Source organism: Protomyctophum parallelum (assembly GCF_964188405.1).
Source record: "Protomyctophum parallelum genome assembly, chromosome: 23".
NCBI classification, from domain to species: Eukaryota; Metazoa; Chordata; class Actinopteri; order Myctophiformes; family Myctophidae; genus Protomyctophum; species Protomyctophum parallelum.
In genome coordinates, this window is record NC_139715.1 from 18,474,601 (window position 1) to 18,501,692 (window position 27,092).

Below are 27,092 nucleotides of genomic sequence, written 5' to 3' on the forward strand. Positions count from 1 at the left end.
TGTGAGATTGTGGATCTGCCATTTTCAGCTTCAGAATTAGGGGGGGGAAAAGGCCAAACATTTGTTGATATCCTCACAAGTATAGTAATACAAACGTCGGTGTGTGTGTATGTGTGTGTGTGAGAGAGAGAGAGAGAGAGACAGGGGGAGAGATAATGAACGAGGGGGTGGGAGAGAGGGAGAGACTGAAAATGGAAACACGCATGCATGTGTTCTTGTGTGTGTATATTGTGCAGTCAGCAGGTTTGGAAGGGGAGACAAAGGCGGAGTGCGTGTGCGTGCGTACACAGGCCAGCTGTCGTGCCGATCACTTCCAGACAGGTGTGGCGTACCCCTGGGCAGTGTGTGCACGCTCCGGGGCACAGTGTGTTTGTGTGAGTGACTTTGAGAAAGTGTCCGAGCCTAAGAATTCTACAACAAGCGCTGATGTCACTTTCTTCGGCCACGGCCCCACTTTTGTTTTGGTTTGACTTTTAATAGACAGACACAACACTCCCTGCTTTCTCAGTCGTAGTTTCCCATTCGGCTTATTGTCTACGATAACATCCTTTAATAACAGGATCGTTTGAAGGATTAACCGGAGCGATTCTAACGGCTTTTGGCTCAACCTATTAAGCCATGTTTTATGCTTTCTCGTACCACAAAAAAGAGTGTCCTACAGTTCACAAGGAGGCAGTCCGAGGCACAATTCCAATGTAAAAACAATAGAGCGACTGTATAATGCAAAAATAGTTTAAATGCCTTAACTTTTTTCAAAAAGAATTACATTTCTAATCTCAGGGGTTCTCAACCCTTGGGTCCTGAAATTATTTTGGGGGTCCCCAAATTATTTCCAAAAAAAAAACATTTTGGTTTGTTCTTTTTATTTTTTGCAACTGAATGGCTGGAAAATGCAAATTTAGAGTTTACATAGTACACATAAACTTTCTTTAATGATTCCATGATGATGATTCCATGATGTTTCAAGGCCGACCGGACCGAGAGAGAAAAAAAGCCGCTGCCAGGTTTAAACCTTTTATGTCCAAAACCGTTACTTTTCAGGACATTGAGAAGAACCTGTGTTACGATCAGTGGCGTCTCCAGGAATTACTACGGACCCCCAGCACAATCGTGTTCAAGCATAGTGCGAGGAGCCAATCTCCTGCCCAGTAATAGGTTTGGTGGGGTTTTTTGTGTGTTTTTCTTTTTTTTTCAGTGTGTTTTTTTCAAAGGGAGTTCGGGAGACAGCTGCCTCCATGGTAGATACTCTGGTTACAATGGATCCAATGTTGTCATTATTTAGTCACAAGCTCATGTTAAAGCTGCACTATGTGACTTTCCTCTTCTGGATTTGAACCCGGTTTTCCTGCATAAGCGTTGACATTTATTTTACCATTGAGCCTGCTTGCTTGCCCGTGGGATAAATTGACACAATCTAACTGTCTCAATAGAAGAGCTTGGGTGACAAAATACAACCACCCCAATTGTAGAAGTTAGGTTGAAAAACTGTACGGAGATTTCCCCACCGCAAAGATATCATGCCTTGGAACAGAAAAGTTAGCCATTCCGCAGCTGTTGCCCCCCCATTCCCACGCCCCCAACACACACACACACACACACTCACACACACCACATACTGTAACAGTGACAATGTGTGAGACACACCCTGCAGGGACACATGTGGCCCGGTGTGACAGTCTTACCACTGTGGGTCTGCACATTGAGATGTCTGACACAGAGCCATGAATACTATGGCAAGCCGTTTTAACATTTAATCGCTAGACTGGATATGTATTCCAGATATCTGTAATTCAGTTCTTCCTAGTCAAAACTAACGTTTCAGATATCCACAATGACGTTCCTCCTATCCAAAACTAATTTAAGATATCCACAAGGACATTTTTCCTATCCAAAATGACCATTTGAGATATCCATATTGTCATTCCTCCTAGGAGAAATGATGTCACTTTTTCCATTCATATGTATTGGGCTTTTAGTTTTGGATATCCGTAACTGCATTCTGGATATCTAAAATCAACATTCTGGATATCTATAATTAAATCTAGGACAAACTACCATTTCAGATATCTACAATGCAATTCTTACTAGGACAAACTACCATTTCAGATATCTACAATGCAATTATTACTAGGAGAAACTATCATTACAGATATCTAAAATTCCAAAAACATTCCAGACATCCATAATTATATTGTGTATATCCAAGAATACATTGTGACTAGTACAAATTTAATTATGGATATCTGCAATTCATATTATGACTAGTACAAATGTAGTTTTGGTTATCTGTAGGAAGAATGAAGTTATGACTATCTGAAACTAAAAGCCCAATACACATGAATGGAAAAAGTGATGTATTTCCTCCTAGGAAGAACTTAATTTCTCCTAGGAAGAACTTAGTTTCTCCTAGGAAGAATGACAGTTGTTGATAGGAGTAATGTTAATTTTGACTAGGAAGAACTGAATTCAAGATATCCTGACTTACAATTTCTACTGCAAGAATGCAGTTCTGACTAGGAGAAACATGGTTTTGGATATCTAAAACATATATTACAGATAGGAGGGTGGTTTGATTAAATGTTAAAGCGGCTTGCCATATGAATTCTACTTTTCTATAACACCACATGTATGCCAGTGGTTCTCAAAGTGAGGCGCGGGGGACCCCCCAGGGGTCCTTGTAGGGTAGACGGTAGAGGTTCCCCAGGGACATTATTTGATATAGCGTCAAAGACCTTTAGACCTTGTATAGGCTACTTGGGCTATTTGAAAATAGCATGCAAGTTGCTATTTTCCAAACCTATACCGACTCACCTGCCAGTGAGGTGTCCCCACCGGGAGGATTTATAGAGCCTACTCGTCCTCCCACACAACACTCCCTACTGACAGGTGCAGCCCCAGCCAATGTATTCCATCCCTACACGGCTTCTCTCCCCAGAACATGGGCCAATGGGCTATATGCACAGCACACACGCCATTTTGGAAAGAACTTCGGCCCCTTCCCTACTTCCTTCACAGGTGTTACCGATGATACTGATGAAGGCTCTGTTCCATTCTGGTCAAGCAGTCGGGGTGCCGTTATTGGGCATGTTGCCTCCCTGGAAACGCTCTGCTACACCAGTGGCTCAAGGTGTCATTGTTGAGTGGGTTCCAAATGGCCCTGTATGCGTTTGTAACTCTGAGAGTGTACACATTTATATTTATATCATATTTTGGGGTTCGCAGCAACATTTTTAAGAGTTTACTTTCACCATTAGAAGTCAGCCCTCGGTGAAAGAACGATTCTTCCCGTCATGGCTGTTATCTCCAGATGTATAATTCTGTACAAATAAAAAAAGGGAACGAGAGGGCAAGCTAGTTCTCCGAGAGCAGCTGTGGGAGAGCAGAGATGTGCTGCAGCAGCAGGCAGAGTTCTGCGTGGGGCTTGGGGCGTCCACATGCACCCTGCTCTGGAGTGTCTCCGGAAAGGAGGACGCCGTCAAAGACATCCTGGCAGATGTGAGGAGGGCTGTTTGTAATGTGTTGTTTTGTTTGGCATCGTGGTACTACTTGCACGTTCTGTGCATTAATTTAGGGAATATTTGTTTAGCAGACTGTACTGTCCTTATCCCCCTTGGTTTAAAATCTAAGAAGCATGGCATTTCTTATCATCATGCTGATGATTCACAAATCTACATGGCCCTTAAAAAAGGGCAAAAAAAGGACAACTCCCCGACGCCTTCTTGACTGTCTTAGTGGCATTAAGTCAACTTCTTAAGTGTCAATGAGAGTAAAACCAAAGTCAAACTTCGGTTTGGACTTCGGAACCAACATCAAACACATCCTGCATTATTGGGGTCACAAAATCTTTTCAAACGGGGGTCTGTGACCTACCATCAATTTGAGGGGAGGATGTCCTTGTCTTAACAATGACGACCATTGACTGTAACAAGACCTCAGCAAAGCAATACAGAGATTCCCTTGTGTTTTTTTTGCAAAACAAAAAAGGGGGGACTCCTTCAAAGTCCCAAGTGTAGACCACCAAGGCGTCAAACTTATTGACCAATAAAGCGTTGCAGTCAGAGAGAAACCTCTTATCGCCATATTCAAACTTTTTGCGTTTCTTTTTTGGGTAAATTAACTCCCTACTTGATCATACTACAGCGTCACACGAAGGCATACAAAGTAGAGGATCGACAAGCTCGAAACGTGGTGCTTGTCGATCGAGAATCTCTACTTTTGCTATTTTACATTGCTATTGTTGTGTAGCCCTATAAATGCAATGTGGGTGTCCTACATTGCATGTCACCTATTCACTAGTACAGGAAACGGTAAAACAATGGCCCCTATTGTTTAATTGTTTCACGGGTTAAGAAGAGCGTCCTAAACTAATGAGGCCTATATAACCTCATTTGTCCTCTTGTTTGTTCCAAATCACTGTAACTATACGTCAGTGATTCCCAAAGTGGGTTCTGGGGACAAGCCAGGGGTAGTCCTTGAAGGGGTTCCAGAGGGGGGTCCCCTGTAAGAAATGTTAATATATATGACAACCATCTGTGCTAACTTTTTCTGGTTAGAGGACTATGAAAAACTGGAATTTTGTTTTAGGAAAGGTATTTTTGCTTTAGCAGACTTTTTATGCAAAGTGTGGGAAAAAAGGCAGAATGTTTTGTTTGTGTAAAAATGTTTCTTGTACACAATGCAATATTGAAGCAATGATATGGTGTGTCCTGTAAGTCCATGTGGGCTGGGCGCCTTTGGTGCATGACACAAAAATAAAGAATCTATCTATCTATCTATCTATCTATCTATCTATCTATCTATCTATCTATCTATCTATCACAGTCAGTCAGTAAACAACTTTAAGTATCGGCGGTTTGAACAATAGCTGATCTACAAGCTTACGCTGTGTCGTATTGTGATATGGTGTGGACTTGTAGATCTGCTATTTAAAATAATATAATAATCTTGATAAAAATTTGCAAAATAAAATGGAATATATTTTTTAAACAAGCCAAATATTGTATGGGGGTCCCTGTCTAAAAAGATGCATGTCTGAAGGAAGCCAAACCAAAATAAGTGTTACTCGTATAGGTCTACCTGATGTAACAATAAAGTAGCCTACGACCTTGAACCTTGTTCATTTGGGTGGTCTCCCCCACCCACCCCTTTTCCCCCTAACTACCGTATGTGCTTTTCCCCTTTTTACCTCTATGATGATTTCCATATTTGTACACCTCTAAAATGTTATGATGAATTGAACATGGTGGACCCAATTGTAACTAAGTGTAATGCTTTATGGTGTCGTCCAGAGTTAACAGTTTTGTATTGAGTTGTGCTTGAATTGTACTGTAATTCTCCATGGATCTGTTGATACATCTTTCAATCAATCAATCAATCAGTCTTAATTTGTCTATGACATGAAAAGATATTTGTTTATGTGATCCTCATTCCTCCTCCAGGAGCCCCAGTTATTTCTTTGTTTTAAACAAATAAATAACTGGGGTTGGCCGCTGGCTTGCTGCACTAGTAGAGGAGATCCGTGCCAGAGCAACCAACCCCCGGGCCAAAGCCATTTAATTTGCCCAGTTGGCGTGCGCCTTCCTCCGGCCACAAGGTCTGTTGCTGCACGGCGCGTCGCTCCGTGGCGCATGGGTGTCGCACTCCGACTCCCACCCCACCCCACCCTCTAAAAAAAAAGAACAAATCTACAAGCCACAGACGCCTGAACAGCGATGCGTTTATTGCGTTGTTGGCTTTTACATCTGCTCTTTTTTTGTATAGCTAGTAGTGATTATGGAAGTCCCTCCTCTCTCTCCGCCTCTTTGCCCAGCCCTCCTCCCCGGCGCAGGAGGAGCTCAGGACGGATGAACGAAACGCATCAATCGGCCGGGTGGTGGTGGTGTGGTGGGTGATAGTAAACGTTGTGCTGCTGGGAGTCCCGTTCGTTGTGTGTGTGTATGTGTGTGTGTGTGCGTGTTATCGATCGACCGTCTCTCTCTGGAGGAAGAAAACGTTTTTGATCCGATAAAGCCCTCCGATCCCTGCCGGCTTCTTGATCACCGCCCCAGGGCTGAGTGATCCGGGACCGGTGTAGCAGTGCGTTCTTTTTTTAAATTATCGTATTTTGCCATTGTGTGTTGGGGAATCCTTAATACTAATTTGAGAGGAGGAGGAGTTGTGGAACAAGTGGCTCTGAACCCAGAGCGTACACCCCCCCCCCCCCCACCAGCAAGGCAAGGCTCTCTCTTTCTCTCTGTCCGAGGACAGGAGGACTTTGACTTTATTGTTCCGTGGAGGAGAATGGAGAGGAGGACCGCGTCACTCTCTCTGTACCCCGTGCTTATTCTACTGATGCAATGTAAGTGTACCTCACTCACAGCATGGCGTTTATAGAGGGATGGATAGGGGGGGGGGGGTCATTCTAGCCCCCTTCGGGACCCTTGCTTACCTTTTCTGTATGCGGGACACTGGTACCAACGTCCCAAATACAGAAAAGGTAACCTAGGGGCTAGCGGGTCATTCATACTATTACTACTGTGTGTGTTTGTGTGAGTCCTACAGATTATTGAAATGTGCAATCCACAGGACAGTGTGGTCACTAATGTCCAGTGCCCTTATTAGCCTAGATCTGTTCCGTGGCCAGTGATTGTCAACACTTCAATACCGCAGTTGTTTAAAATGAATGACAGTAGGCTAGTATAGTTTATCTTGTATACAGTAGCCCGAACGTGGTTGTTTGATAAAGCATAGGCAGGCTACTACAGCTACTAGCCATGTTTCAAAGCATAAACAAGTATATTATATTCGTGGATCATGGATGTTTTGTGGACATTTCAGCATAAAAATAAAAAAAAACTTTTATTGAAATAGTTTAAATAGTTCATGGCATTTTTTATTTTAATGTGTATATGGGCATACAATTTGTTGATGTTTCAATGCATTTGTCCATACATCTGAGGATATTTAAAAATGTGTGTTTTAATATTAGTATAGTCATAAGTCATGGATATTTAGTAGGCCTCTTTGGGTTTCTTTTCACATAGTCCTGCCCTAAAGTAACCATTCATCATCTCTTTGGAACTGAAACAGATCCCTGACTTTCCGTTAGAATCCAACAAATGATATGAGTGGGAAGTGACGGCGGTGAATCCAGGCTGGGTTCCTGAAGTTGTTTGTCTAGGCTGGGGTGTCACGGGTCTGGGCACCCATGGGGTGTGGGCAGGCACCAGGCCTGGGCAGTGCGTGGGTGGGCACTGCATTGGCACTAGAGCAGACGTGGGCACTGGCATTGGTGGAAGAAGTACTCTAGCCCATTTTGGGCGGGAACCCTTTTTGGTGTTTTGAGTATTATGTTACGCTTTAGCTATTGAAAAATAGCAGATCTACAAGCTCATAGCGCAAGGATTTAGAAGATATTTTATAAATGTTGACATCAGGCCTAAATGGGCTAGACTAGTCCTGTATTCAAAATTTCAAAATGTACGCAATTTAAATATGCTTGAGCAATGAAAGTAAAGGTACTATGCAGCATGCCCAATAACATAACAATGCTTTGAAAATGGCAGATCTACAAGCTCACAACGCGTTGCTTAATGTATATATTCAAATTGCCTAAGTACATGGGGTCAGTGTTTAATGTATGTTTTGTAATAATAATCAAAATCTACAAAGTAACAAAAGTGTTCAAATAATTGTAGTATAGTAAATATTATAGGCCTATATATATATATATAGGCCTATAATATTTGCCTCTGAGATGTAGGGTAATGAAGTATAATGTATTGAATAAATATTTGAAGGTTTTCAGAAAACTTGGGTCAGGTTTTCGAAGGCGTTCTTTTAGAAAGGATCCATAGTCCTAACTGGGCTAAACCACTGGGCTAAACCACTGGGCACGGACATTGGCAAGCCGAGAGGTGGCAGCTATAGCTGTGTGTTCCTTCATTGGCACGCAGAGAGGTGCCAGCTATAGCTGTGTGTTCCTTGTGACGCGGCGCCCCGGTGGCTTGGATGGATTCATTATGACACCTCCTCTAGAACTGTGTCACTGTCACTGTCACACACACACACACACACACACACACACAGCATCCAGACAGACAGATAGACCGGCAGAGACAGGCCACCAAACACACTCAGGCAGACATACATGGACGGGGGGGGGAGGGGGGGGGTGTTATTTTTGTTTGTCAACAACACTGGTGGTCACCTGTTAAGCTGTGAGGTCACACAATGGGGCAGTGCAGTTTTATATATATATATATAGTTTTATATTATATATATATATATTTTTTAACTTTAAGCCCAGAATCAAGCCATCCAGGATCCTGGTGAATCATGACCATAATTTATGTGAAGGAGATTTTTTTTTAATATTTAATACATACCATTTTCAGGTTTTTATTTCATTTTTTTAATGAATGGGGTCTGAATCGTTGCAACCGGAAAATGGCCACCACAGCTATGCCCTAAGATTGCAGTGGTTCTCAAACTTTTTCAAGGACCCCCAAATATATTCGGTTAAAGAGCAATACATGTAGGCTACACTCTAGTGGTGTAAAAGGCATAACACTCAATGAAACAACATTGATAATGAACAAAATGTATATACACCCTCTCAACTGGCTTTGTGGTTAGAGTGGAGGAGTGTCCGCCCTGATATTGCGAGGTTGTGTCATACCAAAGACATAAAATAAATGTAAATCCAACTTAACGCCGCTGTACTTGGTGCACAAAGCTAGTGTTGGATTGAGGGCAAGTCCCTCCAACATACTAGTGTCATGTCCCGGGGGTGTACTTGTACATCAAGCTGCCTCACGCTACAGACAAATCCACGGCGCGGTGCCCTGTAGGCCATCTGTAGGCAATCAATGCTGCGGTGTCGAGCTGCGCTTAATCTGACACCGCAGCACAGATTAGTTACAGCTGGCATACTGCGCCGATTTGTCTAGAAACAATAGATCTATAGGCTCCTGCCGGTAACCAGAAGACCCAAAACACACTCGCCTCGGCCCTAGCCTCGCGCCCCCCAGCCGTTCTTGTATTCTTGTATTCTGAGGTTAAGTTTAGGAATAAGGCTAGGTTTAGTCACAGTTTTACTATGGTCGCAAGGTTAGTTTTAGGCATCTGGTTTTACAGAGGTTATACGTTTAGGAATACCTGGGTGCGACCATTCCGAGGTCGGCCGGCTTAGACCCGGGCAGAGCATTGTCATGTTCCTCCTGCACTGTGGGCCACACCGCTCGGCAAGGCTCATACTTATACACCCGCAGCAGTGCTTTCATAGTACTGCAGACAATAAATGATAGGAGAACGTGCACAGTAAGCATGTCAGATAAAGCATGTCGGATAGTGTCCATACTGCACTGTACTGTCGTTATCTCCGAGCAATTAGTCTATCCAACGAGACTCCTCATTACGCGACGTCTTCATTGCTAGAGGGTAGCGTGTCCCCTTTAGGAAGATGAATCTATGATAACAAGGAGACTGCAAGGGGAGGAAATGTAATTTCGCATGTCCATTGTAATGGTGTTTGTACTTGTCGACGACATGTATTATCCATCTTATCTTAACTATAAATGCACCAAGTCTCTGTACGTCTGTACTCCACGTCTGCATAGACTCCATATTTGGGGCATGACAGAACTCCATATATGGGCATAAACAGGACTCGGACATAATAACTGGGTGGGGCCTTCATTTGACACATGAGTTCCACAAAACCGCAATGATGTACATACAACCTCGCCCTTTATTAGCCAATTGAACACACCATCACCCACCAAATGGCACTGTTCGTTACCCTATGTTGGTGAAATTATGATGAAAGACCACAATGGAAACAAGTCCCTGGGACTTTTTTTGTGTTATCCTTATTGTCTCTCTGTCTGTCTTTTCTTTTTTATTTCTGACTAATAATAATAATAATCTATCAGGCCCTTAACCAAGCATGGAGTCTTCACATCAACACCTTTGCACATGAATGAATCGTTGCATCCCTATTATGTGGGGCAAACATTAGCCATCTACAAGCTCACAAGGTGTACTGGTGTGTACAGCAAAACAAGAAAAACATGCAAAAAAGATGTAGAAGAAAAGTATCAACAATACAGAGCAACGGTAAACTGAGGTAAAAACAAATAAAGTGTCCATCCTAAAAAGTGTCCTTGAGCAAGACACTGAACCCCTAACCGCTCCTGATAGGCATGTCGACGCCTTGCCCTTGCATGGTTTCCTCTACCATCGGTGTGTGATTGTGTGTGTGCGAGCCTGGGGTGAATGTAATGCAGTAAATGCACATTGTGGAAGCACTCTGGATAAAGGCGCTACATACAGTACTAGTGTAAATGCACCCCATTTGCTATTTATTACGGTATAAAACATGTGTGATTAACAGCGCGTTGTGAAGTTTCAAGGTGAAGGAGGACTATGGGAGCTACCCCACTACAGGCGCTGCGTTGTACCGTGGAAATGTGAGTCACATATCTGTGTGGTTGGGGTGGAGCTGTGGGTATCCATCACCCCTCTCTCTCTCTCTCGCTCTCTCTCTCTCTCCCTCTCCACCCTGACACACACACCACGGCTGACGGAGGCAGCTGTTGCTTGCGGAGAGAAGTGCAGGATTACAGCTGCACAGAGGAGCTTTGTTCGTGAGGAAAGCGCTCACGCGCACACAAACGCACACAAACACACGCACTCACTCACTCACTCACTCACTCACACATCCTCTAATTGTCCTCGTCCTGGACAATCTTGAAGTGTGTGTGCGTGCGTAAGCGCACGTGTGTGTGTGTGCGTGTCAGTCTTGGGCCACGGCATAGAATCTCCCTTCATGTTTCCACAGTGGCTTTGTAACTAGTTATTTCTTAATCCCTACAACATATCATACTTTGTTCCGCGCTCAAGCGAAAATAGCCGATGTACATACAACAACCTCATGAGCTTGTACACCTGTTGTTGTGTTCTTTGAGTGAACGCCACCCACAGCCACACCCCACAGTCGGGGCTGAAGAAGGCACAAGCCAACTGGGCAGATTAAATAGCTTGGCCCGGGGGTCAAGCTCTAGTGAGCTTCCATGTTCTTTTTGGCAGAAGCGTCCTCCATTTTTGCCAATTGTTCATCCATTTTTGCCCAATGTTCATCCCCTCTTGGCAGATGTTCACCTGTCCAGAACAGGAACGCTAGGGTGGGTGTGTGTGTGCACGTGTGTGTGACTGTGTGTGTGTGTTTCTTTTTTTACCCGGTTTAGTCATTTATTCAAATGAATTCCTCCCCACACACCTCCGCCTCCCCAGCCTGCAGAAGTTGTGCCATGACACTCGTCACCCTCCCCGCCGTGCCGGCCTCTCTCTCCCCCCAAGAACTGGGCCAATTGTGTTCGTAATCGTATAGATATATCACCACCGGCCTGGGCCGTGGCTCAACGGTCCAGGCACCTTGGCTGGTAATCCAGTCAGCATGGATTACCTTGGCAGCATGCCGAGGGTTCGAGTCCCGATCCCGACGGCCTTTACTGCATGTCTCTCCCCCCCCCCCCCCATCTGTCTCCCCATTTCCTGTCAGCCTACTGTCTGTCCCTCCATAAAACAATATAAAATAAAGGCGAAAGCCAAAAAAATAGATATAGACCACTGGTTAGTGGGGCGGGACCCATTTGTGGGTCACGGACCAATTTCTATTGGTCACGACTCGAGTAAAAATCCACATTTCCTTTTCCTACCTTTAATATACATAGGCCTATACTATATGAACATAAATACATAAAAACATAAAACAATTCAAAATAATAGTTAGAATTTTAAAACAAACAACTCTAAGAATTGCCATGAATAAAAACAAAATTGTGCGCTTGTAGATTGCTATTTCCCTAGTTTGGGTGAGGGCAAACATCTCTAAATCTCCCTTTTGGGTCTTGGGTCTCTGAAAAGTTAACCACTGGCATAGATACTAGACCCCCCTAGCCTCCGGTCAGGTGGTACCGTGGTGGGCACCGGGCCGGCACTTCGACCCCCCCTAGCCCCCAGTCAGGTGGTGGGCACCGGGCGGGCACTTCGACCCCCCTACCCCCCAGTCAGGTGGTGGGCACCGGGCGGGCACTTCGACCCCCCTACCCCCCAGTCAGGTGGTGGGCACCGGGCGGGCACTTCGACCCCCCCTGGCCCCCAGTCAGGTGGTGGGCACCGGGCGGGCACTTCGACCCCCCCTAGCCCCCAGTCAGGTGGTGGGCACCGGGCGGGCACTTCGACCCCCCCTAGCCCCCAGTCAGGTGGTGGGCACCGGGCGGGCACTTCGACCCTCCCTAGCCCCCAGTCAGGTGGTGGGCACCGGGCGGGCACTTCGACCCCCCATAGCCCCCAGTCAGGTGGTGGGCACCGGGCGGGCACTTCGACCCTCCCTAGCCCCCAGTCAGGTGGTGGGCACCGGGCGGGCACTTCGACCCCCCTACCCCCAGTCAGGTGGTGGGCACCGGGTGGGCACTTCGACCCAACCACCCCCAGTCAGGTGGTGGGCACCGGGCGGGCACTTCGACCCCCCTACCCCCCAGTCAGGTGGTGGGCACCGGGCGGGCACTTTTAACCACCACGAGCGCCTTAGAAGGGTTCATGTGGTTAATGAGTAGACGGTGACCTGTACGCACACAGCTCTGGGGAACACCCAGCGTGTACTCACCTCATCATGCCAATCCAGTCCCGTCAGTACCAGTGGTGGAAAGTAACTAAGTACATTTACTTAAGTACCGTACTTAAGTACAATTTCGAGGTAATTAGCCAAGCCAAGCCAAGCTCACAGTGTGTCGCATCGCAAAACATTGCAAGCTTGTAGATCTGCTATTTTCAAAAGACGTGTAAACATTAGAAAACTTGAAACTAAGCTACTTGTAGGTGCATTCTGAAGCCAAGAGTATTTCTACATTGCAGCATTGATACTTTTACTTAAGTAAACAATGTCAGTACCTTTTCCACCACTGGTCGGTACCGCAGCGTGTACTCTGGCCTCCTCACGGGGTTCCGGTCCCGTCAGTACCACGGTGTACTCGCCTCCTCACGGGGTTCCGCTCCCGTCAGTACCACGGTGTACTCGCCTCCTCACGGGAGGTACTCCCATACTCGGCGTGCCAAACCCGGCGCGCCAAGTTATGACTCCACCGTCTTTCTATTTCTGCTTTTTACTCCTCTTGCCAGTTTAATTAACGGTGCTTCAGGGAGGGGGCGGACGTTGATGCGAAGCAAGAGAGAGTGTGTGTGTGTGTGTGTGTGTGTGTGTGTGTGTGTGTGTGTGTGTGTTAAAAACATAAAGAACTCTGAACAGCATATTTAGGGCGGTGCGTTTGCACGCGTACAGGTCCGGCTCGGAATTCAGTAACGTTCCTAAATAACACAGCTGGGAGGATCTCATTCCCCGCCTTGCGTCGCGTCGTATTGACGACCTGTGCCAGGATACAATGACAACGGAGCCTCTTATTTGGCACTGGATACTATTTCAAAATGATAGTGATATTGTATTGTAGATATTGTTATATATATATATATATATATATATATTGGTATTGAGGAATACCACTCATTTTCAACATTGAACTATGTCACGACTCATGATATACCTTTTAGAGTGTGGAAATAATAAAATGAGAGACAGAGAGACAATGGGTTTAGCCTATAGAACTGGAGACCTAGAACGTATGATCATGTGATCAGTGACATCGCGCTGCAGGCCAAAGAGTACACCATTTGAGCCAGTCCACACTAAAGCCCAAACCACACCAATGGGTCGAGACGCAACAAAGCGCTTTTGGCGTCCGCCACGGCAGTGTGACATGTCCTGTCGCGTCCACGTCTGCGCACGTCGCCGGCGTTGCATGGCGACCCAGTGGTGTGGTTTGGGCTTTAAAACCCATTTTGGTGTTAGCATCATGTTATGCTTTAGCTATTGCAAAAATCGTTAAAATGTGCCTCAAATCTTTCCGAAAATTGTCATGATTTAGAAAACTTTCTTTTTTTAATTTCGGCGTCAGGCCTGAATGGGTTAAGTGCGTCTTTTCGACTCTGAGAGAGACTGAAACCAATTCCTATAGCGTCTGATACTACTACTTGTCAGGCAGGCAGACGGTACAGACAGACAAACATTGATGTATTGGTTGATTGGTTGATTGATTGATTGATTGATTGATTGATTGATTGATTGAATACTTTAATTAGCAAATTGCAGTACAGCGAGTACAACGAGGATGACGCAAAAAGCACTTGTTTCCATTGTGGTCCTATAATCAGAACAGACATACAGACAGACATTGATTGATTGATTGATTGATTGATTGATTGAAATATGTATTAACAGTTTGCAGAATTTACAGTACATTTCAAGCACAAACTCAATACAAAGACTGTTAACTGTGAGTGGACGACCCAATTAAGCATTACACTTGTTTACAACAGGGTCCACATTGTTCAATTCATCAAAACATTTAGAGACATACAAATAGACATTTCTATGTAGCTAAAGAACAGAACAGGAATTCATCATATAGGAAGCAAAAAGGGAAAAGATACATATACAGTGAGGGGAGATGGGGATTCAGATTTTACAGAGGCCAGTTTCGAATTGCAGCCATCCGTAGGTGCCCTTTGAGAGCGGTTTTGAAGGAGTCAAGGGATTCACATGTCTTAAGGACTGTTGGTAGGGCGTTACACATTTTGGTGGCATAGGAGCGAAAATAATTTAGTCCCTTGTTTGTGCCGAATCTGGGTTGTACATGGTTTGTTGCACTCCCTCTGGTGAGACAGACAGACAGACACCCATCAACGTGGTGCGAGCCCCGCAGCAAAAGATCCTTAACTGAACAAACAACATACAACTCAGAGTGTATAACAAATGGAACCAAATGGACCCCCTGTGGGTCCACTTGGTTCCATTTGTTACACAAATACTCCTACGTGGACACACCTTACATACACTGACCGAGGATTGTTAGTACTGTGAATGTCTCCCTAGCTGTCAATCTTACGTACTCCCCCTCTCTCTCTGTCTTTTATTTATGTTGTACCGTGTACCCATCCCCCCCAACTCTCTCTCTCTCTCTCTCTCTCTCTCTCTCTCTCTGTAATTCTTTCTTCACTCATGTCATTCTTTCTTCCTCTGTCTCATTCTCCCGGTCCGGCCCGTCATTTCATTTGTATTCTATTCTTAGGCCTCTTAAACTCCTTTGTTGTTCATTCTCGCTGCTCGCCCCTTTTTTATGCCTGTCACATCTGTCTGTCTGTCTGTCTGTGTCTCTCTCTCTCTCTCTCTCTCTCTCTCTCTCTCTCTCTCTCTCTCTCGCCCACTTTACCTAATCATTCCCCCAAGCCTGAGTTATAGTTCACCATAGGACGGTGTGGTGGGAAACAGCCAATCATCTTATAGATTGGCGTGTGTGTGTGTGTGTGTGTGTGTGTGTGTGTGTGTGTGTGTGTGTGTGTGTGTGTGTGTGTGTGTGTGTGTGTGTGTGTGTGTGTGTGTGTGTGTGTGTGTGTGTGTGTGTGTGTGTGTGTGTGTGTGTGTGTGTGTGTGTGTGTGTGTTAGTGTAATAATGCTAATATTGCAAGTTATACAGTATAACCCCTTTTCTAAGACAAAGACATGGAGGGGAAGAGAAAACAACACAAGAAAATCTACTCTATTAGGAAAACAACACTTAAGAATGTGACTAAACAATACAATCAATACAGGATTTTATGTCATCAGGCAGGCAGGCGGACAGACAGACAGACAGGCAGGCAGGCAGACAGACAGACAGACAGACAATACAATGAATACAATGCTCCTTCTGAGAGTTTACGGTAGGTACTAGGCTTCAAGGCCACCGGCTGATACTGTAAATCCTGTTACATTGGTACAAATTAACACGTCACGCGCACGCACATACGCTCGCACTCACGCACACACACGCATGCGCGCACAGGGATAGAGGGGAGGGCAAGCCAGTCTGCACTCTCATTTCCACTAAGCCAAATTGTCTGAGCAAGCAAGCGTTTGTCATCGTCGCAGTCCTTTGGTTAAAAAAAAGCTCCATTGTTTTGCTTCAAGAAATTAACTTGAATGCACAATGCCTGGTTTTGGCAAAGAACACGAGTATAGCCTATTGTTTAGATGTACTGCATGATCGCTATTTTAGCCTCAGCGAGGCGGGCCAATTCTTTGGGCATGTCGTTAAAGAAAAATGTTCAAAGACAATTATATATATATATATATATATATATATATATATATATATATATCTACAAGGCCCGTATTCGTTTTATAGCTGTGCTTCTCGACCACTGGTCCTTGGGGGGGTTCCAGCTAAATGAGGGAGACATGGTAACCAAAAGTGTGATTTTCTTTTTGCACAATTAGAGAATGTAGAAGAATTGTTATTTTGATCAACATTTGCCTATTATCTCTCCTATGGTACCAACAGCATGCACATTCTTTAATTGTGGGTCTGCGGGGCTAAATCTCATGAAAATGGTGGTCTGTGGCTCAAATGCAGAAAAAATAATGGGGTCTTGAGATGAAAAGTCTTGAAAACTGTTTTATAGTATCAACGATTGCTGTACAAGAGAGAGAAAATGGTATCGATTGGGGGGTATGTAGCCTAATGCATATGAACCTTGGTTGGAAAGAGTTTGAGCACCCCCGCCTTATGAATAGCCCATTGCAGTATTTCTCCTGTTTTTTGTCCCAAGCAGAGCGTTACTTGGTCACATTGAATACTTTCCATCATTGTTACTTGGCTCCCAAGGTTTCAGTGAATAGGGGCTATATGAATGTGTTTCCACCTCGGTCGTCCAGCATGGCTGTCTTCCCTTCCTGTTACAAATCCATCCACGCTTCCTGCCAAGGTCATTGTCCAGAGCTCTGTGTAGCCCTGCCCTTGAATCACAAGTGTCAGAGATGCTTGAATTCCTACTGCCGTGCCATCCTATACACACACACAGAGAAAAAAGGAATGGTTCTTAAAGTATTCTATAAAAGTTATATAGGATCAGTCCGTCACCTACTAAATAACAATTATTTTTAGTGAACGTTCCTCATGTGGTATTAGGCTAGAGGAGCTTTTTTTTGTCTTTGTGTTTTATCTTCAGAATATGTATTTATTTATTTTATTTTTTATTATCCATTTATTTTTTAATATATCTTCTAACATGTAAATCACCAATGCAGAATTCAGAATATGTATGACACTTGTATACCATGACACACTGGCATATTATTTAATAGGAGTCCACTGGTACTAGTGGTTCTCAAATGTTTTAATTTCAAATCAAATCATATCAAATCTATTTGTATAGCACATTTAAAAACAACTCTCATTGTACCAAAGTGCGTCACAGGTCAGATAAAACGATACAATACAGTGCAATACAATACACCGGTATAAGACAATTGAATATAAAAACAACGCACAATTATGGTAGTCAAACATTAAACATTAAACAAAACATGAATGGCATGCAGTCCAGGCAAACATGTCCTATCAATATAAAGTGCAGGAGCATCAGGGGGGGCAAAGGCTTGTGAATACTGTCTGGACTTACAACTCTCAACGGAGCAGGCAGACCTAACATGCAGCAAGGGGAAGGCTGTTCCATAGTGTAGGAGCCCCTGAGCCTCTTTTCTTTGTTGGTGGAACTTCTAGGAGTCGCCTGTCTACTGACCTGAGGCTCCTAATGGAGGGGTGGGGGGGGGGGGGGGGGGATATGATAGGAGGTCGGTGATGTATGCCCCCATAACTCTGAGAGTGTATCCTGGGTTTACAGACCGGTTATGGTCATTCAGGGTTGTCCACTCATTTTGTAAGTCGGTGGCGAAAATAGAACTTTGACAGAAATGTCCACCGCAACCCAGCATGGCGATGACCCCTGGTTCTAGAACTTATATTCCTCAAACAAGAAGCACAGCCACACAGGAAGCGCACACTCACACAGGAAGCTAGGAAGTTAGCTAGCTGACGGCACAACCCGCGTAAAGGCCGCCATTTGTTTGTTTGGCCGCGGAGGCTAATGGTCCGTGGCTGAAAGCTTGGAAGTCTCTCAGTAAATATTGTGGGACTAACAGCGGGGTAAAAAAAAAAGCCACCAAAATGCACATTTAGATAACGCTGGAAGCAATTTATACGTTTACATTTGGCGAGATTTTGATCTGGGTTTGTGCGCAAAGGTATTTACAGGAACAATGGCAGGAAAAGCAATGTGACTCAGATGTGTGTGTGTGTGTGTGTGTGTGTGTGTGTGTGTGTGTGTGTGTGTGTGCGCACGTGTGATGTGTGTGTGTGCGCACGTGTGATGTGTGTGTGTGTGTGTGTGTGTGCGAGTGCACAAGATCCTCACACCCATTTATCACATAATGACATGAACAAAGTCGAGTGCTGAAAATAGCATGCCGCATCGGATTCCAAGCGTCACAATCACGACTCGCTTCAAGCTCACAACACGTGAGCTTCAATGCATAGGAGGAACATGAGCTCAGTTCAGGGTTATCCCCAGGTTGGCAGAAGGAGAGTAGTACCCAGGATTACAGTTTAGGCAATTGGCATAGTGTGAAAAATGGGTTACAAAAAAACATCACATTCCAGCCAATCACAATTGTCGTCCTCACTTTTCTGTAATTCCGGCCAATCACAATTGTCGTCCTCACTTTTCTGTAATTCCGGCCAATCACAATTGGTGTCTTCACTTTTTGAGGGCACATTTATTAGGCTATTAGTGTAGATTTTCGTCTTACACAAACATTAAATTCCCATTGACAATGAATAGAGAATTTACATCTTATGTGGACGAGCAAATCGACATGATGATGTACGCTGATGAGTGCCTCACTCACAAAAAAGTTTATTCTGCAAACTCAATTGTATACAATGTGAAGTGTAGTGGGGTCCCTGCTTCATCTCGCTCTCAGCTCTCAGCTGAGAAATGTTGAAGACCCCCTATTTCTGGCACACGGCACAGCTGTGGGGCCAAGTAGCCTAATGGGGCTTTATCCAGTCGCTGTGCGTTTGTAATCGATGAGCCACACACTCATCACAAAACAACAGGATGAGCAAACAGCCGTGCCTTCTGACCAATCACCTCTCCGGAAAGGCACTGCCTATTTCCTGTTCCTGTTTGGGCAGAGGTTATCAGTGACCCTCAGACCAGACAGACAGACAGACAGACACACAGACACACAGACACACAGACAGACATCGTCATTATTTGGGCTGCAACTGTCAATTATCTCCTTATCGATTATTGTATCGATTGCTTTTTTGATCAAATAATCTGCGGCCAAATGGTTTGAGAACTACTGATTTACATTTTGTAGAATCGACCTCAGGCCTTAACCCATTAAAACCAGGAAAGCATCCGTGTCACTTTCAGATTTTTAGCGTTGTCTGTTCAAAAACAGCAGATGTACAAAGCTTGTACATCTGCTATTTCTGGGGGAAAAAAAATCTTGGAACGTTTCAGAACCATTGATTTAGACTGGGCCTCAGGTCTTGATGAGCGACAGACTGTGCCCTTGTGTTTACCTGTTCCTTAAACCCACAGGATTATACCAATGAGCAGTAATCCCATCTTGATCCCGGGCTGAGACCCCCCCCCCCCCCCCCATCAATCCATCAACACCACGTCAATCTAACTCACTCACACTAATTAAAGTGTCGCTTCAGTGATTGCGTCATGTGTCGTGGCTGATATCACATTATCAAATCGATCTCGTCTATGTTCTAAACTATGTTTTGGTTTGTTTTTCCCATTTTGAGGTGGGGGTCCACACCCAAATACATATAATGTAACATACGTTTTTCCAGAAAGACATTTTAGGAATTGGCCTCAGGTCTTAATTTTGTGCCATAGTGGTGGGTGAAACCTATTAAGCTAATAGCTAATCTGTTTGGGTTCAGAATTAATATAACTAGTCCTTACCCGTTCTGATATATTTCAACTTGTATAATATATTTGTGTGTGTGTGTGTGTGGTTTTTTATGAATAAAAACAGCAGTATAACATTAAAGTATTCTTCCAAATGCATGGTAGGGAAACGTTTTCATGGCAAGAGCAAGGACCGCAGCATTTACACTTATTAGCCCACAGAGCCCCATTTGAAAAGTATCAAGGACCCCCAGTTTGACATGCAGCTATATATGGACAGTCGCACAGATCCAATTTGCAGGTGGATTTGCGTCCAAAACGGTCTCAATTGTGAGCTTTGGCTTGAGAGAACTCATGGCTTTTGCAACCTGTGATGTTGTGAGCTTGTAGATTAGCTGTTTTCACCAGAGCGTGCGCTGTAGCCACTTCACGCTGTGTGTGTGTGGCTTATGCTTATTAAGACAGTTGTATCTCGTGTTGTGTTTATAGCTAACTGAAAAGTGAAAACGGCCACGCGATGACGCACGCGCACACATACGAACGTGCGCACTCACAGCTTAAGTAGTTTACACACACACATGCTCACAGCGAAAGTAGTCTGCACACACACACACACACAACCTCCGTGTTGGCTGGGGGCGGTGTGAAAAAGGGTATAGGTGCGTGGAAGAATGCGCTAGGGTCCTTGAGGCTGTTCTTCGTGGCATGTTGTTTGTTGTATGTAGTAATTGTGTCGATGCGTAAGGGGGTTGGAAATATCCCGATCGCTCGCCCGCTGTCTATTGCGAGCAAAATTAACAGCGGGCGAAACAACTGAAGTTAGGCGGAAAACTCGCGAGCAAAATTGACAGCAGGCGAAACAACTCAAGTTACGCGGAAAACTGTGTCCCAGTATTAATCAGTGACCGTCCCAAAATGCAATTCACTGGTGACACGTGATTTCTGGGGAGAGGAGTTTTGCCGCCCTGTGGCTGCGGGGGGTACTGCATGCGTTTTTAATTCACTAATAAATTAATTAATAATCATTAATGTGTCAAATCGAAAAAAGGGCTCCGTTACGCCCTCCATATTCATATGGTCAATGCCTGTGTGAAAAGTGGGAGCGATTGGTGCAGGCAATGAGGAGATAATGAGGAGATAATGCGGTCGGACACACACTCACTCACACACTCAGACATTCGCTCTATTATAGTATAGATTTAGTACTAAATTGTTGCCTTATTATTTTATGGTCTTAAGAAGTGTATAATTTGGATGAACCTCTTTCAACCTGTCGTAGACGAACATTTCTAACATTTTCAAATATCGGCAAAAAAATTATAATCAAAAATCACACCTGTGTGAACTGAGCGAGAGCAGGCTGCTCGACTGGCTGCAGTTCTTGGTGGTTATAGTGCTCAGTGTGAATGGCCCCTTTCTGGCTGCTCAACAGTGCCACATTAGGTCATCCAGTGGTATTGGAGCTGTCCGTACGACAGACAGTCAGTCAGTCAGTCAGTGGAACGTTTAGGCACCACTCAAAAATTGCGAAAATAGCAGAAATGCAAGCTGACTCTAGAGATCTACCACCAGCTGGTAAATTGTCTATCTGCTATTCCTCATATGACGTGGTGTAGCCGAGGGTTTAAGTGGTCAATCTAATAAGGCTGAAATGCCAATAATCAATAGCTGATTGGATTATGAGAATAATGGCAGGTTGCAGGCCTGCTATGAGAATAATGGCAGGTTGCAGGCCTGCTATGAGAATAATGGCAGGTCGCAGGCCTGCTATGGCGTGACAGAAGGTGGAACATTAAGCATTCTCCTCTTGCAGCTGACGCGGCCCACACGTACTGTATTTACTATTTACCCGTTTACCAGTTCACCTTGTCCTCCTGTAACGCTTGATAAGACATATTGCTGTGCTCACCAACCCCCCTTCTCTCTCTCTCCGTATCTCTCTCTCTCTCTCTCTCTCTCTCTCTCTCTCTCTGTCTCTCTCTGTCTCTATGTTTTTGTTTTTATTTCACTTCTGTGTTTTTAAATCTCCAATCATTTATAGGCACTCTGTGGCTATAATCTTCTGACTGTCATGTTTATCATGTACTGAAAACAGATTGAATAGAGGTCTTGAAAATCAAATCTCTCTCTCTCTCTCTCTCTCTCTCTCTGTGTATTGCTCTCTCTCTCTCTGACGATTCAAATGTTTTTCAATGTTGTGTATGCGTTTAGTCTACTTGCCCGAATGTGAACCCAGGCATGTTGAGTACACCAAGGTTTTATGTTATAAATGTTTAGTATGGGTCCCCAGCATTTAGAAACTGATGTTATAAATGTTTAGTATGGGTCCCCAGCATTTAGAAACTGATGTTATAAATGTTTAGTATGGGTCCCCAGCATTTAGAAACTGATGTTATAAATGTTTAGTATGGGTCCCCAGCATTTAGAAACTGATGTTATAAATGTTTAGTATGGGTCCCCAGCATTTAGAAACTGATGTTATAAATGTTTAGTATGGGTCCCCAGCATGTAGAAACTGACGGATGCTAACTTGCATATGTTGAACAATTTTCATAATTTGCATAATATGTGACCATACCATTAACAACCTATAGAAGTCAAAGTCAAAATTTCATCATGCTTTAATTACTTTTTTGCCTTCTATAGTTTGTTAAATGGTATGGTCACATATTATGCCAATAGAGGGTATGCGCGTGACATCATCATCAAACCAGGAAGTTATGCAGGAACGCCTACTGAGTGACAAAAAACTACTTTCTGGCCTTAACAGCCCATACATCCAGACAGAAAAGTCCTATCTGATTGCATTAAACAACATTAAACAATGTTTAATGTTTGCATCACTTTGCATGTTGCTTTGCCACTCGATTTGCCACTCGATGTGCCATTCACTTTAAGCATGCGCATAGCCTCTATTATGAAAATTGCTCAACATATGCAAGTTAGCATCCGGCAGTTTCTACATGCTGGGGACCCATACTTGACATTTCTAACATAAAACCATGGTGTACTCTGATTGGTCCTATGAAACCTTCGCATAACAAAATGTAATCGCCTCAATTCATTCAAATGTCTCTCTCTCCCCTCCCCCTCTCCTACCTCCTCCTCCTCCTCCCCCCCCCCCCCCCTGCCCCCTCCAGGTGGTCTCTGTGTCTCTGTCACCGTGACGTCCAAAACACACAAGGTGGAGGCGAGGGAGAACACAGGTACGCTTGACCCGCTGATGGAAGAACTACTCTGATTTGCACCACAAAGTGTAACTGTGGACCTCATGGCAGAGAGCGGAGCCCATAAGCATATCGCTTTTACGCTATTTGTCTTTTTTTTTCTCCAATGTGTTATTAGTTGTCATTACAAACACATATCCATGTCTTGGGTGCCACAGTCTCATAAATCATGTTTTGGGGCTGAGCGCTTACTGGCACCGTACTGGCCAGTCACAGCGCCCGAAACGCATAACAGAATAACATCTGTTCAGCAGACTGTGGAGGCTCATGTTTAATGATAACTAATGACAGATTGATGGAAATAAATAAATAATCGTAACAGCGTAACCTGCTTATGTTCTCCGCTCTCTTGCTATGCAGAGGGAGGGCCTCTGGGGAAACATAGACGACAGGGCCAAATATTAGGAAGATTTGCCTATATTTTATTTAGTCTGGAATCTGGATTTGTGCTTTAACCCATTTTGGGTGGGAACCCCTTTTGGTGTTTTAAAGCATTATGTTATACTTTAGCTATTGAAAAATAGCAGATCTATACAAGCTCATGAACTTGTAGGTCTGCTATTTTAGAAAAATCGTGAAAATGTGCCTCAAATCTTTGAATATATATTATTACAGAGTGAACCTTTTAACTCAAATCTTTGCTTCTGGGGAGGTCCCTGGAACAACATATTTTCAGATGGAGGGGGGGCATATTACAAATCATTTTTGGGGTCCTTGACATGAAATATACTGATGCTAGAAACATGAGGTTTTTCAGAAAAAGAATACATTTTAAAAAGACATTTAAAAAATGTCGACATCAGGCCTAAAGGCCAGTCCACGCACATGCAACTACAACTACTTAAAAGTCCTACTATTTGTCACACACTTTGCTGTATCTCTTGGAGCGGTGAGCCACACCCGTCCCGCGCTCTGTAATCATTTGTAGTTGACCTGACCCCTCCCCCCAATCCAACCGTTGATGCTGAGAGTGCAGGGAGGCATTGGGTCCCATTTTTACAGTCTCTGGTATGACCCGGCCGGGGATCGAACCCCCGACCTCCCAGTTTCAGGGCGGACACTCTAACCACAACGCCACTGATCTGGTACTCACAACCATTATCCCCAAACGGAAGTCCGGACCGCTGCAAGCTCTTCCAACTGGTTGAAAGTTGTGACTCGTTGCCTTGGTGTGGACTGGGCTTGATAATGGTTTTTGGAAATAAATGAAAACAAACATTAGTATGTATGAGATAACTCTATGTTCCATCATAGATGGTGGAAAGTACATTTAGTTAAGTACTGTACTTAAGTACAATTTCATGGTATTTTCACTTTAATGGAGTACTTCAAGTTTTCAATACTTTTACTTCTACTCTACTACATCACAGAGACTTTTACTCCACTACAATTATTTGAAAACTTTAGTTACTAGTAGTTACTTTGTAGATTTTGATTATTACAAAACAATGAAAACATGCACTAATCACTTCAGCCATATTTGTATACATTTCGGCCATTTGGAAATAGCTGATATACAAGCTCACAATGCGTATCTGCTATTTCCAAAAGCTTTTTGAAAATTCTGCATAATGAGTACTTTCTACTTTTGGTACTTTTAATCCATTCAGGCCTGACGTCGACATTAAAAAAAAAAAAACAAGCTCATTTGTAGATCTGCTATTTTTCAATAGCTAAATTATAACATAATGTATGTAACCACCAAAAAGGGTTCCCGCTCAAAATGGGTTAAAGGACTTCATATCATATCTTCATATAATTGGTCCTCACTAATGTTCATGATAAAATTCCACCAGTCTATAGGAGGACTGTGGTCAGTTCAGAAACCCGTCCACCAGTGACAACATCGTTAGGCAGATTTTCTTTAAACAATATATATTTTTAGATTGTTATTATCGTGAGAACGATGGCTTCCATTTTTGCATTGCAACTTTTCAGGAACAGAAAGCCTGCAGTTTCTATTAGCTTGGATTCCCCATCGATGATGTCACTGGTGGACGGGTTTCTGAACTGCCCACAGCCCTCCTATGAGACACAGACCGAGTAGCAAAAAATAGTGGTATTCTATCATGATCATTAGTGAGGACCAATTATATGAAGATACTGTAGGTTGAAATGTGGTTTTCCTGTTGACAGTACAATGTTGAGTATTTCTACATTCCACTATTGATACTTTTTACTCAAGTAAGTTCTTTCTTTTTCCACCACTGACGCTAACCTGTAATACCTGTGGTGTCCAGACGCGGTGCTGTCGTGTGTCTTCCACACAGAGAGGGATCAGAACCCTCGCATCGAATGGAAGAAGAAGGGCAAGGACGTGTCCTTTGTCTACTTTGATGGACAGTTCAGAGGTGAGGAACACTCTCCTTCTCTGTGTTCTCTGTTTGATGGACAGTTCAGAGGTGAGGAACACTCTCCTTCTCTCTGTTCTCTGTTTGATGGACAGTTCAGAGGTGAGGAACACTCTCCTTCTCTCTGTTCTCTGTTTGATGGACAGTTCAGAGGTGAGGAACACTCTCCTTCTCTCTGTTTGGCTCATTCTGTCAATTTAAAGACGCTTTATAAAGTGCAGACTTTTGTTACAATAAAGGTGGTTGCAGACTGGACGCGTTTTTTGGAAAATCGCCACTAAAAATCCGACAAAGGGAGCAGTGTGCAGGGACCTTAGGTGCCCTATCTTGCACGCCGCCTTACCCATTATCCCTTAACTTCCTTGACACGTTTTACCATTTTGGAAAACATTTTAAAATAGTTCAAATAGCCAATCTGCAAGCTCACAATGTGTCGATGTAGATCGGCTAGTTGAACTATTTTAAAATGTTTCTAAATATTACAAAATATGGCTAATATATTCAGGGATAAGGTTTAAGGCACCACAGTCTATGGGTGGTGTGCAAGATAGGCCCTACGTCCTTAAATAGCTCTCCTGTATATTCTGATAGTAATTATTGCTATGGAGTGTTTATTCTGTAACAGGAGTGTCCATGCTCTTTATTAGATCACAATGTGTTGCGCTGCAATACGTTGTTGAGCTTGTAGATCTGCTATTTTCGGCTATCAGCTGAGTATCAGAACAGGCATTTCAACTCCATGTAAAATAACTGTTAGTCGACTAAATCAACTGCAGATTTAGTCGACTAAAGTCTTGTGGTATTTATAGTTGGTCGACTAAAAGTAGACCAAAACTAAAACATGTCAGCTGAGTAAAACTTTATTTAAAAGACTATCATGGCTAAAACCTAATAAAATGTTGCTGTCAAAAACCAACATTAGCGCACGCACGCGCGCGCACACACACACACACACACACACACACACACACACACACACACACACACACACACACACACAACGTGTTCTCGTGTTGTCCAACGTCACACATACACCGCCCTCTTAACTGGTCACAGCACCGCTTGCCCTTTGACACCTGACCTCCGACCCCTCATAAAGCCACTTTGTAGCAGCAGTAACTTTAAGCGGTGTCATCATCAGTGGAGAGCAGCAGGCCGGGGTCACGCATGAACGCTTCACGGTTTAGAATGACACTCCCGACAAAACACATCACAGCTGCTTCCGTCCCATGTGATATGAATCATATGATATCCTCCCTGTCGGGGCGCAGTGTTGATATTGTACAGCAAATATTTATTTGGTTTTAGTCATAGACCTTTTCGAATGAAATGCCATTTAGTTTTTAGTCATGTTTTAGTCTCCTTGTTTCTCTCCTGATTGTGCCTGACACACATTTCGGGACCAGAGGAGATTGTGCGTTCGCCGTGGCCGGACCCAACCTCTGGAACGCCCTGCCACTCCATGTTCGCTCTGCTCGGTCGTTGACGGCTTTCAAATCCCTATTAAAGACACATTTTTACTCTATCGCTTTTAATACATTTTGCTCTCTGACACCTTGAAATAATGCTTTTCCTTTCCTTCCTATCCCCATTTTCTGTTTGCCTCGGTTATTATGTTATTATGCTCTTTAATGTGAAGCACTTTGGTTCGACCTCGGCCATT

General features: G+C 43.9%; 1 protein-coding gene across 1 annotated transcript in view; it reads left to right on the forward strand.

Moving 5' to 3' along the window:
• Nucleotides 1-5,888: 5,888 nt before the first annotated feature.
• jam2a (junctional adhesion molecule 2a) overlaps nt 5,889-27,092 on the forward strand; it is a 39,291-nt gene continuing 18,087 nt past the window's right edge. Inside the window, exons 1-3 of the mRNA XM_083758738.1 lie at nt 5,889-6,337; nt 22,992-23,057; nt 25,319-25,429. Coding sequence (XP_083614864.1) covers nt 6,280-6,337; nt 22,992-23,057; nt 25,319-25,429 — 235 coding nt within the window. The 5' untranslated portion in view covers nt 5,889-6,279. The remainder of the gene's footprint in view (nt 6,338-22,991; nt 23,058-25,318; nt 25,430-27,092) is intronic.